An 11939-nucleotide genomic window follows, 5' to 3' on the forward strand; every position below is an offset into this window, starting at 1 on the left:
TGAAAAAAATTTTTTTTTGAGTGGAAAGCTGTAAAGGGGAAACTTTGGAAAGTTTTGCTTGGAATCCCGTGATTTCACATTAAATCAGTTTCTGAAGTTATTAGTAGTATTAGAACTTAATGTTTTTTTTTTCACTGTTTAAGGAATTTTTATTAAAGCAAGAATTTTATAATCCAAATTATGTTTTCTTGCTCAGTTATCAATTCTGTTATTTAAAACAGAACTGACATTCTGAGTTATTCCACAGTAAAGAATTACAAAATTAAAGAAAGGAATGCTTTAAATTTTTGTACTTTGCTGAAAATTCTTTTTCCCAGGGTCTATAAAACATTAATTTGTTTTTATATTTTACTATTTTTTTGTGGTTTTTTGTTATTTTTAAATCAACAAGTAATCTAGGACTAGCATTATGTTTGCTAGACCTGGCATTTGCTCGGTACATAAGGTTCAAAGTTTCCTTTCCTTTTTTTCTTTATTTTATATTTTGCAATGTTTTTTTTTCCCATAATATTTAAGTTTTTTCGATGTTTAGATATTTTTCTTCGGTGAAGCACGAGTTTCTTTTCGTGGTCCCTGATCAGTTTTAAACAGTTGGAACACCAGTGGCACTGTTAACTGCTTTCTGTGCAGCCTCTTTAGCTTGGTGGGCTTGTAGTACAGCTACAGCTTCATCAACCTTAGAACGGAGAGACTCTGGAGACTCAAGCATATGAAGAAGTTCTGAATTCTCAATCTCCAACAACATGCCAGTGATTTTGCCAGCAAGAGTAGGGTGCATGGCTTGAATAAGAGGAAACAGCCGTTCACCCAACATTTGCTTTTGCTCTTGAGGAGGGGCAGATGCCAACACGGAAGCAGTCAAAGGTTCCTGACCTTGTACATGAACAGCAGGCTGTTGCATGGTAACTGGTGGCTGTGCATTAAGATGTCGTTGAGGATTACGAACTCCCGCAGCATATTTGTACTGTGGAACGGTGTGGACAGCAGGAGTAGCTGCAGCAGCAGCAGGACGTGGACCCATTGTCTGTGTTGATGTGTTAGCAACACGCTGTGTTGACGTGACTCGTGGAACCTGGGAAGAAGCTGGTCTCATAGTACTAAATCGTGGTCTAGGAGCAGCTGGGCGGATAGCACCGGGCATATTTTGGAATGGATGAGGTCTGGCACGCTGAGCAGTCCAGCGAGGACTTGGTCTTAGTTGAGCAATTTGGATAGGAGGATAGTATGCAGCACGGTTCTGAGTCTGTGGGATAGCTGCCATGAAGTAACCTGAAGGAGGTGCTGGCTGATAAGGGTTGATTACGGGGTTGGGCACAGCTCGTACACTTGCCATTCTCTGCATATACTGGTTAGTAAGGTGAGCCTGGCGCTCTTCTTTGCGCTGAGCTAAAGCTACATACAATGGCTTGGTGGCCACAATTCTACCATTCATTTCTGTAACTGCTTTAGTGGCTTCTTCTGGTGAAGAGAAACATACAAAACCAAACCCTTTGCTGCGACCACCCTCCATCATAACCTTTGCACTAGTGATTGTACCAAATGGAGAAAACTCTTTCCGGAGACGTTCATCATCAATACCATCATCAAGATTTTTCACATAAAGGTTAATACCCTGGTATCTGGTGATCCTATCTTGCTTCATCTGTTCAAATTTGCGCTTAAGTTCCGTCTGCCGTTCCACTTTTTTCTGAGCTCGACCAACGTATATTTGTTTTCCATTGAGCTCCTTTCCATTCATCTCATCCACAGCTTTCTGTGCATCTTCATGCCTTTCAAAGCTTACAAACCCAAATCCTTTGGATTTTCCACTTTCATCAGTCATTACTTTCACACTTAAGGCAGGGCCAAACTTGCCAAAGAGATCCTTAAGGCGCTCATCATCCATGTCTTCTCCAAAATTCTTGATGTAAACATTGGTGAACTCTTTTGCCCTAGCTCCGAGTTCTGCTTCTCTTTCTTTACGAGACTTAAATCGTCCAACAAATACTTTGCGATCATTTAGAAGCATCCCATTCAGTTTTTCAATTGCTCTTTCAGCTTTTTCCTGTGTCTCAAAGTGTACAAATCCATAGCCCTTGGAACCATTTTCATCACAAACCACCTTACATGAAAGGATGTTACCAAAAGCAGAAAATGTATCATACAGTGCTTTATTATCAATGGATTTGTCCAAATTTTTAATGAATATGTTACCTACTCCACTTTTGCGAAGTGATGGATCACGCTGAGACCACATGATGCGTACTGGCTTGCCCTTGATAACATCAAAATTCATGGTGTCCAAAGCACGCTCCGCGTCCGCTGGCTGCTGGAAGTTCACGTACGCGTAGCCCAAGGAGCGGCGGGTGATCATGTCCCTGCAGACCCGGATGGAGAGGATGGGCCCGGCCGGGCTGAACTTCTCGTAGAGCATCGCCTCGATCACGTCGGGGTGTAGGTCCCCCACGTAGAGCGAGGCCATGGGGTAGCTGGGGGCGCTGGGGTTCATCTCGGCACGGCTGCCCGCAGGCCCGCAGGCCGCGACCTTTCCGTGAGAGAAGAGCCACTAGAGTGCTGGGCCGGGGGCGGAGCCGGGGGATGGGAGCGGGGGCAAGCGCAGAGGGACAAAAATCAGCCGGAATCGAAAACTCTCAACGGCCGCAGAGCGGGGTCGGTCAGAGGGTGGCGGTGTCGGTCCGGGCCACGGGAAGGCCTCGGTCTCTTGGTTCCTTCTTGGAGCTGCTGCGGGGCCGCGGGCGGGCGGGCTGGTGGGTTTCGGCTGCTTCACCGGGTTATTTTATAAAAGAGGAAAAAAAAAAATAATAAAAGTCTCCGGCGGGGGAGACGCGAAATTTTTGTATATTTGGGGGGGGGGGAAGAGTTCAAAAGATTTTTTAGATTTTTTTTGGATTTTTTAATAATGAGTTCCGAGCCCGGAGCGCACACTCCGCACTCTCAGCACTAACCGCCGGGGAGAAGGGGAGAACTTAATGTTAATAAGTATAATAATATCATACATAAAATGCCTTACCATTTATAATGTTACACCAATCCTCCTTTTACAAATAAGAAAATTGGAGCAGAGAGAAGGTAAAGGAATTTTCCAGCATTACATAGCTAGCCGCACAAAACAAAACACAAGACAACTACCATTTACCTTCTAGGAATTAAGAAAACAAAATAAACAAGAATTGACTCTTTATCCAAAGCATTTATGTCTCCCTGGCGAGAAAGAGAGAGAGAGAACCAGATAAGAAATGAGGCCAATGTTGTGACATGAGCAAGTGTCATCACAAAAGATACTTTTGGCATTTGCCTTCTTATCAACCCCCTGCCTAAAACCTCCTCACTCCTCCCCCGGTGAAGCTGCTGTAGTTACCAGCCACCTTAGTCCTCTTGATCCAGGGCTGACCAATGATGAGTCTGTCTTTCTTAAGCACTGACTCTGCCCCTGATGTATGATTAATCATTTGTTCATAGGCATCTTCCCAAGGGAATTCTCCTATCTGCATCCCAGCCTGCCTGTTGCTCAACCAGGCCAGCTGGGGACTAAGCCTCCACTCCCACCCTCTATTGCTTTCTTTGGGCTTTTTAAGGTGCATTGGACAAATCTACATTAAAACATATGGGAAAGAATTAATAGAAATATACAGTTTTACTTTCCAGAACACCAGCTGCACATTTTAAAAATTTTATTGAAGAATAATATAGAAAGAAGTGAACATATCAAAAGTATCACACCTGTGTAACCAGCATCCAGACAAAGAAGAACTTTCCAAGCCCCCCACCCCAATCCTCCTCATTCATCCTTACAGTTATCACCTCCCAACCAAGGATGATCACTGTCCTGACTTCTAATAGCGGAATTTAGTTTTGCCTGTTTTGTTCTTTACATAAATAGAATGACAAATTCTGTATTTTTGTATCTGCCTTCTTTCACTCAACATTATTTTTGTGAGATTCACTCCTATTATTGTGTGGAGTTGTAGATATTTTTTCCCTTATTGGTCTGTAGTGTGAAATTATGTGAATATACCACAATTTATATGCCCATTCTGCAACTGAAGCACATGTGGGTGGTTTCCAGTTCTTGGCAACTTCAAATAGCATTGCTATGAACATTCTAGCACATATGTTAGGTGAACAGATGTGCATGTTTCTAATGGGTATAAATGTTAGGAGTGGAACTGCTGGGTCATGGGGTATATGCATATAGTCAGCTTTATTAGAGACTACCAAATAGTTTTTCAACATAGTTTTATCAACTTAGTATCCCACCAGCTTATATGAAAGTTTGGTTGACTATATAGCTTGCTAAGTCTATTTCCTTTCCTTTTTGTTTCATCACTTTGGTAGGTATACAGTGGTAACACATTGTGGGTTTTATTTGCATTTCCCAAGTATGCATTTTAAGAGATGCTTGTCGAGGTACTTATGGTAATTCAGTGGTCCTTTCCCAAGAAGTGCATTTCAAAGAAGGAATTGTAGGTATTCTAGATCAAAGTTCCTCAACAATGACACTGTTAACGTTTTGGGTTGGATAATCTTTTGTTGTGGGGGGGTTACCCTGTCAATTGTAGGATGGTTAATAGTACAACCTACAGTTGTGTCAACCAAGAGTATCTTCAAACATTGCCAAGTATCTGTGGGAGGGGAGGGGGTCATCCTTGTTTAAGAACTACTGTTTTAGATCCATTTTCTGCATTCTCAGAGATGCATCAGTGTCTGTAAGGTCTTAGCAATAACACCAGGATGGGCAATGTCTACACAGAACCAGTCCAGCAACAAAGCAGGGTGCAGCCCAGCAGAGCAGGAGGCAGGGGAAGGAAGTCCGTGGGGACTTCTGTGTATGTCTCATGACTCAGGAGGCAAAAGTTCATTTGCAACACGTTAAGAATGTGCGGTTGCCCTGCCGCTATCATCCCAACAGAAAATCTCTGAGATTCTTCTTCATGCTGTCCAAATACCTTGAATGGAAACACACTCATTCCAAAAGCTTCTAGCCAGCCAGGACCTGCCCATCAGTAAAAACCGGGAAACTAAATAGTTGAGTTAGATTCCTTTTATTATTTAAAATCTGCAATATAAAAGAAAAGTTGCCAGGATATTTTTTTCTTATTTATCTTGCTTAAAGCAAATATACCTAAAGCCAACATTTTCTATCAGCAAAGCGTGTGTGTGTGTATGTGTGTGTGTGTGAAACAAGAGGGGCAAACAGACTTGTGTGCAAGTCTGACTGTGTATTAATGACATTGTCTCATACTGTTAAGTGCACTGAGGTCTCTAGAACCAGAAGACCTAGATTTAAATCCTGGCTTTGGCACAAAATGCTGGGTCATTTAATTTTATTTAATCTTTTACCCTAGTTTCCTCATCTGCAAAATACAGTTTATAGAAACAAACCTATCTCATAAGGTCCCTTGGCAATTAATGAGTTAATTGTTATAAGGCACAGAGAATAGTAATGCTTAACAACAGCTGGCGACACATAGCGTGTTAGAAAGAGGTTACTCAACAATCCTGTGGTGTAGGTATTATTACCTTGCCTCACAAAAGAGGAACTGCATTCAGAAAGGTGAAGTATATGGCCTAATAGCACATGTTTAGTTTTAGTTGCTTAAATCGCAAACCTAAGCAGTTTTCTCGGGCTTTCTACCGGTCACGATGCCTCGGTCTTAATGCCCAGGGCTTGTGGGTATCTCTGCTGCCTACCACTTCCCATGAGCAAATCCATAATCGAAAACCCCTGCGCTGTTCTCAAGGTACAAAACCCCAAATGCCTCATGTCTGCTTTGAATTTTAACTTTTTTAATCTTTAAATTTTTCATTGATATGAGATTTTCTAAAAGAATCAATTTTAGTAACTGCTTTTTCTTACATAAGCAATGCATATAAGCTATGTCATAGAATCAACTACTAAAAAAAAACCAAGGTGGGCTTAATGAAAATGAAGAGGCAGACCAAATTAAATGAATTAAACATAGTCTCTCGAGGTTTGTTATTGTGGTCGTTGTTACTTAGGTTGATCAAGCTATCTAAAACATCATTTCTGCAGGCGAATATTTTTGGTGTAATTTTGGCAGTGTGACATGGTGGGGTTGGAGTGGAGACAGCAGGATTTGAAAGCAACTGAGGAAAAGGAGGTGGCAGTGGCATTAATAAACGTGATTTTATTCCTTGCAAATTTTGCAAGACAAGTGGAATCTTTGGATGATTTTTGAAAACCATTTGTAAGACATAATTATGTTCCTATGGAAAGTATTTGACTTGGGCCAACCTTCCACTGCAGAAAATCAGTGGGCCTTTGGGCTGAATAAAGGCTGATAATAAAGCTTTATAAATCAATTAAAGTCAGATTTATACTCCTAAACCCCCAGATCATTCTGCAGACTTCCTAGGGCAATTCAGCTTTGTTACCCATGGACTTGGCCACACCAATTGTCCTTTGCTTAACACTAAATCTCAGCCGTCTGAAAAGCAAAATTAAACACGTGGAGGCTTTTGCACTGGACCTCTTTGGAAAACCATGACAACTCTCCCCAACATGGGGATCCCATGAGGGTCAGAAAAAGCTTTTGTTAACCCTGGGGATTTCTAGGCTTGGGTTCTTAATCCGGATCTCTTGCTTTTTAGAACTCTGTTGTTTTATCTCCATGAAGGCTTTACCCATTGGTTTTATAAGAAGGAAGCCAACAATTGGTCACAGGCAGCATAGAAGAGAATATGGGCACTTCCTGTGAAGGCAATGGAATCCCACAAGCCCGGGACCTGGGGCAGGTGCCAAGGTCTTAGGTCAGCCCTCTGTATGAATGGACATCTCCTGTCTTCTGAGCCACTGTTCATGCTTTCTGGTACCCATAACTGCCCCAATGGCTCTGAAGTGTTTTTACATAACCTACCATTGTGCCTAAGATCCTTCCAGCCAAGAGCATTTAGCAAGCCATTGTTCCTGAAGGAAATCTGATGGAATTAGAGGGGAGAAACATTACTAAGACTCCCCACCTATCAGTTTTATAAAAGACAAAAAGAGAAAGACAAGGGGAGGAAGAAATACAAGCAACACATTCCCTCTTCTTCCTCACCTGTTCACCCCATGTAACCTGGCATCAATTGCTAAGCTCAAGCTGCAGGTGGCCAGATCTGACTAATGAGAACCGAAGTGTCCATAGCCCCAGGGGCTCTGGCGATGCCCTGCATCAGACACTTTGGAAAAGCTGTGTTACCCCTTTCAGATCCTCCAACACGGAGGCAGCCATTTGTCTCTTGGATTAGTGCAGCAGCTCCAGACCTGGCTACACATTCGTATCACCTGGGGATCTAAAACTCCCAATCCCCACGCTACCTTCAACACTGATGAAATCTCTGAGGGTGAGACCTAAGAAATGTGTTCCTGAGTTTTGTTGTTGTGCGTAATTTCTCCAGGAAATTCTGATGTATAATCAAGAATGTGATATCTTGGCTATGTGCACTATCTCAGGGACACCAGTCTCATCCAGAGACTCATTGTTTGCAATATGACTGCTATTTTAAAACATTATTTTGGAAGGCCTATAAGCATCCCTCACCTGCTAAACATTTTCCCCTTGGTAACATGACTTAATTTTCTTTCTTTAAATGCTTGTCTTCCACACAGACTCCTTTTACAGAAACTAAGTGCTATTCCTCAGAGAAACACACCACACTTTACAGAAGTACCACACATATTTTATTTGGAGGAACTGTCCCTTGAGGAAAAGTGCAATGACAGAAATCAAGTTTCTTCAAGTTTCTCAGTTCCATGAGACTCTGGGATACATATTTTTCCTCCTCATAGATAATTTGATATGCAAATAAAAATGAAAATGTCACATTAATATAGAATTTCCTAGAAAGAAACATGAGGCTTGACTGGGAGGGGGACAAAATAAATAATTTCTTGTCTGTCAGTTACCATTACATCAACTGCATATTTTCTAAAGAAAACAGATATGTGAATCTAAGTATTCTATTCCGCTGATTTTCCTCCAAATTTCTTGATTTACAAGAAATTTCTAAATTAAAGAAACTCTAAAAAGATTCTGTCCATTCTGCTTCAGTGCCATTATATTACATTTAAATTTTCTACTACAAGTTACACATTGCTGTATGAACAAAAAGAAAAGAAAGAAGGAAAATATTAGTCAAAGTTTCACTGTAATCTCAATGCAACCTTGGCCAGTCCCCATTGTTAAGAAGAGAAGAAAAAACAGAGGGTCAGAGAGGTGTTTGATAATCCTCTCTGAAATTTTGCCTACAGTGTTTCTATAGGTCCACTATTCCTCTTTTTTCCTCCAAGAATCAGCTTTTCTACCTATTTCAGAGATATACTGAGCACTCAGCAGGATGGCAGCTGGCTACTAGCCAAGAATGAAACCTACATTGCCAACACCTTGACCTTGGACTTCCCAGCCTCCAGAGCTGGGATAAAGAAATGTCTGTTGTTTAGACCAGCCAGTCTGTGGTATTGTGTTATAACAATCCAAGTGGACAAAAACAGCTAGTTTTTGTGAGGCAGAGGCAGTCATGAAGATATGAACAGATATCAGTAGATAATCATTTTGATGATCACTTAGCTCTTTTTGAGTAGTTAGTAGTACTTTTGTCTTTGTGTAATACAACATAACATCACACAGATCTCAGAAACAAAGGATGCTTCCAAATATTCTGTGCTCTGCTGACCCCAAGTCTCCAATACCCTGTTTACTGTGACTTATATTATAATTTTACCAGAAATCTTTTCATTGGGTAGGTAAATGATGAGTTCTGAAAAATGATCTGACCTAAGATTTAGCTCAAACTATAGTTATTCAATGATATTGAGAAAAATTTCCTAAATCTAAGTCTAATGTGGCATCTTGTATATGCAACTTAGATATTAACAGAAACTTGTTCCTAAATCTCAACTATCTCATTCTGAACTTTAAGTTTTAAAAACATATCATGAGTAGTGCCCTAGGCACAAGTTGCTTGCAAATATCTAATATTTGTTTCAAAACCCAATTAAATTTCCCTTATTGCTTGCAAAGCTATGTTTGGAAAAGACTACCCAGGATTCAAATTGGTAACCTAACTGGGCCTTAGTGATTGTTTCTTTGAGAATATCAGTAATGGCAATAGTAATCATTGAATTATGAATATAACATTAGCTAAACTTTGTTAAGTACTTGCTTTGTGCCAGCTAAGATTCCATGTGTTTCCATTAATTTGTTTAAACATCACCTTGTCCATGCAAGGCTCACCTATGAGGCACACTGTTACTATTACCATATTCCAAAGGAGGAAACTGAAGGTAAACAACTCACAAAAAGTCACACAGCTAGGAAAACTTACGCTACCAGATCTTACAATCCAAAGGCTTAACCACTACTGGGAAGAACTTTCTTTTTTGCCGGGGTAAAAATCCAGTGGCCTCTGAAATTGCTTTCTGCTTTAGGGCTCAACAAGACACACTTCTCGTTGTCTTGAAAAGTCACTGATAAATTCTCTTTAGTTACACTCTGGACTTGACGGAAGGTCTTCCTAAACTACTTTCCAGTTTTCTCTCTCTGGACTGACAATATGGATCCTGTCTTGTGAGGATAATAGCCATCCTGACATTGTCAAATATGCCCTGAATTCCCATGTTTTTTATTATTTGTTCTTACTGTTTCTTTGAAAGGAATGCTTCTTTTCTTTCTTTGCTTATCAAAAGCTTCCTTGTTTTTCTGGATTCAGCTCAAAAGTTGTTCTTTCTATGAAGCTTAAGCTGAGCTTCTTTTTGGAACTAATTTTTTCTTCTTTGATTTTATTACATGCTTTATTCTTTCACTTAAAAGCTTAGACCTTGAATCTCATTAATTAATTGTTTTCTCATCTCTGTCACTGCTCTGTAAACTCCTTGAAGGACAAGATATGTGCTACTCACATTTTTCTACTCTCCAAAAGACCTAGCACTGGCTTCTAGGTATTTGCTGGTTTTTAAAATATTTTTTTTTAATTGAAACAAAACTTACATACATAAAAGTACACTAATTGTAATTATACTGTGTGATGAATTATCACAAAATGAACATATCAACTAGTGATAAATTAGACCATTACCAACCCTCCAGGAGTCCCATTTATACCCTCCATTCCCCAATATGATAACCTCCCTGACTTCTACCCATTTATTAGTTTTGCCTACTTTTGAACATTGCCTGCATAAAATCATATAGTCTGTATGCCTTGTCTCTGGGTTCTTTCATTCAACATTGTGTTTGTGAGATCGCCTAGCTTTTGTGTAGCAGTAGTTTGCTAATGTTTACAGAGTATATAGTATTCCACTGTTTGAATATACCACCAAGTATTTATCCATTCACCTGTTGATTGACATTTAGATTGTCTCCAATTTGGGGCCACTATGAGTAGTGCTGTTATCAACATCCCTGTTCATGTCTTTGCCATACATGTATAAGCATATCCGCTGGATACAAACCTAAGACTAGAATTGAGTCATATGGTATACACATGTTCAATTTTAGCAGATACTGACAGTTTTCCAAGGTGATTGCATTTCTTTGAAGAACAATGAGATTGAACATCTTTTCATATGTTCATTGATTATTGGGGTACCCACTTTTTTGAAATGCCTATTCAAGTCTCTTTCCTATACTTATATTGTGTATCTTTTTCCTATTGACTTTTAAAAATTATTTATACATTATGCAACCCAACGCTTTGTAAGTTTGTGTGTTGCAAATCCTTTCTCTCAATCTGTGGCTTAATGATGTCTTTTCTTTAATGAGTAGAACTTCCTAATTTTAATGCCTTCAATGTATCCATATTTTCATTTATGGTTAGTGTTTTTGTTTCGTATAAAAGAAATCTATGTCCACTACACGGTTATAATATAGGTTTTTGTTTTCTTCTGTCAGTAATCAAAGTGGGATGTGATATGTAGTTTTTTCTTTTCCATGTGCATTATCCATTGACCAGGTGTCACTTAATGGTATGCAGTGCTACCTTGTCAAAAACCAAGTGTCCACATATGTACAGGTCTGTTTCTCACTCTCTATTCTGCTCAGTTGGTTTATTTTTCTTTCCACCAATTCCATGCTTTTTTATTTTTTTCATTTTTTTATTTGTATAAATTTATGGGGTCCAAGTGTAATTTTGCTTCTATGAATATATTGCATAAGGGTGAAGTCAGGGCTTAACATACATTGTATTCGTTAAGTAAATTCCATCCTCTTTTAAACCTGTAGTATTAGATTAAATTTTTAAACTCAGTAGCGCATCATCTTCAAAAGTGTTTGGGTGAAGGAAGTGGGGAGAAGAGTTTTGTGCTATAAAAACCTAATCAATGTCTCCTTAATAAAAATTTAAAATTATGCCCTAAAGTGATATTGAATATTTGATATATTTTTGTTTTACTTGTATACATTCTCTATCAATTTAATTTGTGCATGTAGTTAAGCAGCATGCAAAATTATTAAAATTTGTTAGTGTCCATTGTCTTTAATACAAAACACCATAGGGTTATAAAACAGTGACTGTAGAAACCTTAGAGTAGGCAGATGATTTGCTTAATGTATATTTCTCTAAAGGCTAAATCTTTAATCTACGTAAGGTACTTTATCCTCTTAAAAGTGTCTTAGTATATCCAGTAATCTATCAAATGGAAATAGTCAAAATATGGACAAAAATTTATGTATGAAGGTGATTTTCATAGCTTATTGTTAATAAAAATATTATGAAGCATCTAAGTACCTAATGCCAGGTATAGGTGAACAAATTATGGACCATCTTTACCATAAAATATTAAATTAAATAGTTTTTAAAACATGGGGAAATTATTATTCCTACTAAAATATTAAGTAAGAAATATAAAATACTAAAATGTTATATACAGTATGATCTCAACAGAAGGAAAGAAAAACAAATAATATAAAAAGTAATTATCATGAGTCGGGTAATTATAG

At 39.0% G+C, this 11939-nt stretch overlaps 1 protein-coding gene across 2 annotated transcripts; it reads right to left on the reverse strand.

Moving 5' to 3' along the window:
- Positions 1-290: 290 nt before the first annotated feature.
- Positions 291-2527, reverse strand: LOC138391731 (polyadenylate-binding protein 1-like). Of its 2 annotated transcripts, XM_069481665.1 has the most exons (2): positions 1156-2527; positions 291-894 (listed from the first exon to the last, which is right to left on the reverse strand). In XM_069481665.1, the coding sequence occupies exons 1-2, from the start codon at positions 2486-2488 to the stop codon at positions 584-586; spliced, it is 1644 nt and encodes a 547-aa protein (XP_069337766.1). In that variant the 5' UTR covers positions 2489-2527; the 3' UTR covers positions 291-583. The 2 variants fall into 2 exon arrangements, with proteins under 2 accessions (XP_069337766.1, XP_069337765.1); XM_069481664.1 differs by having other exon boundaries at positions 291-2527.
- Positions 2528-11939: the final 9412 nt, after the last annotated feature.

Source organism: Eulemur rufifrons, chromosome 9 (assembly GCF_041146395.1).
Source record: "Eulemur rufifrons isolate Redbay chromosome 9, OSU_ERuf_1, whole genome shotgun sequence".
NCBI classification, from domain to species: domain Eukaryota; kingdom Metazoa; phylum Chordata; class Mammalia; order Primates; family Lemuridae; genus Eulemur; species Eulemur rufifrons.

Coding starts and splice junctions, on each gene's coding strand:
- LOC138391731 (XM_069481664.1), bottom strand. CDS start 2,488: ATGAACCCCAGCGCCCCCAGCTACCCCATGGCCTCGCTCTACGTGGGG.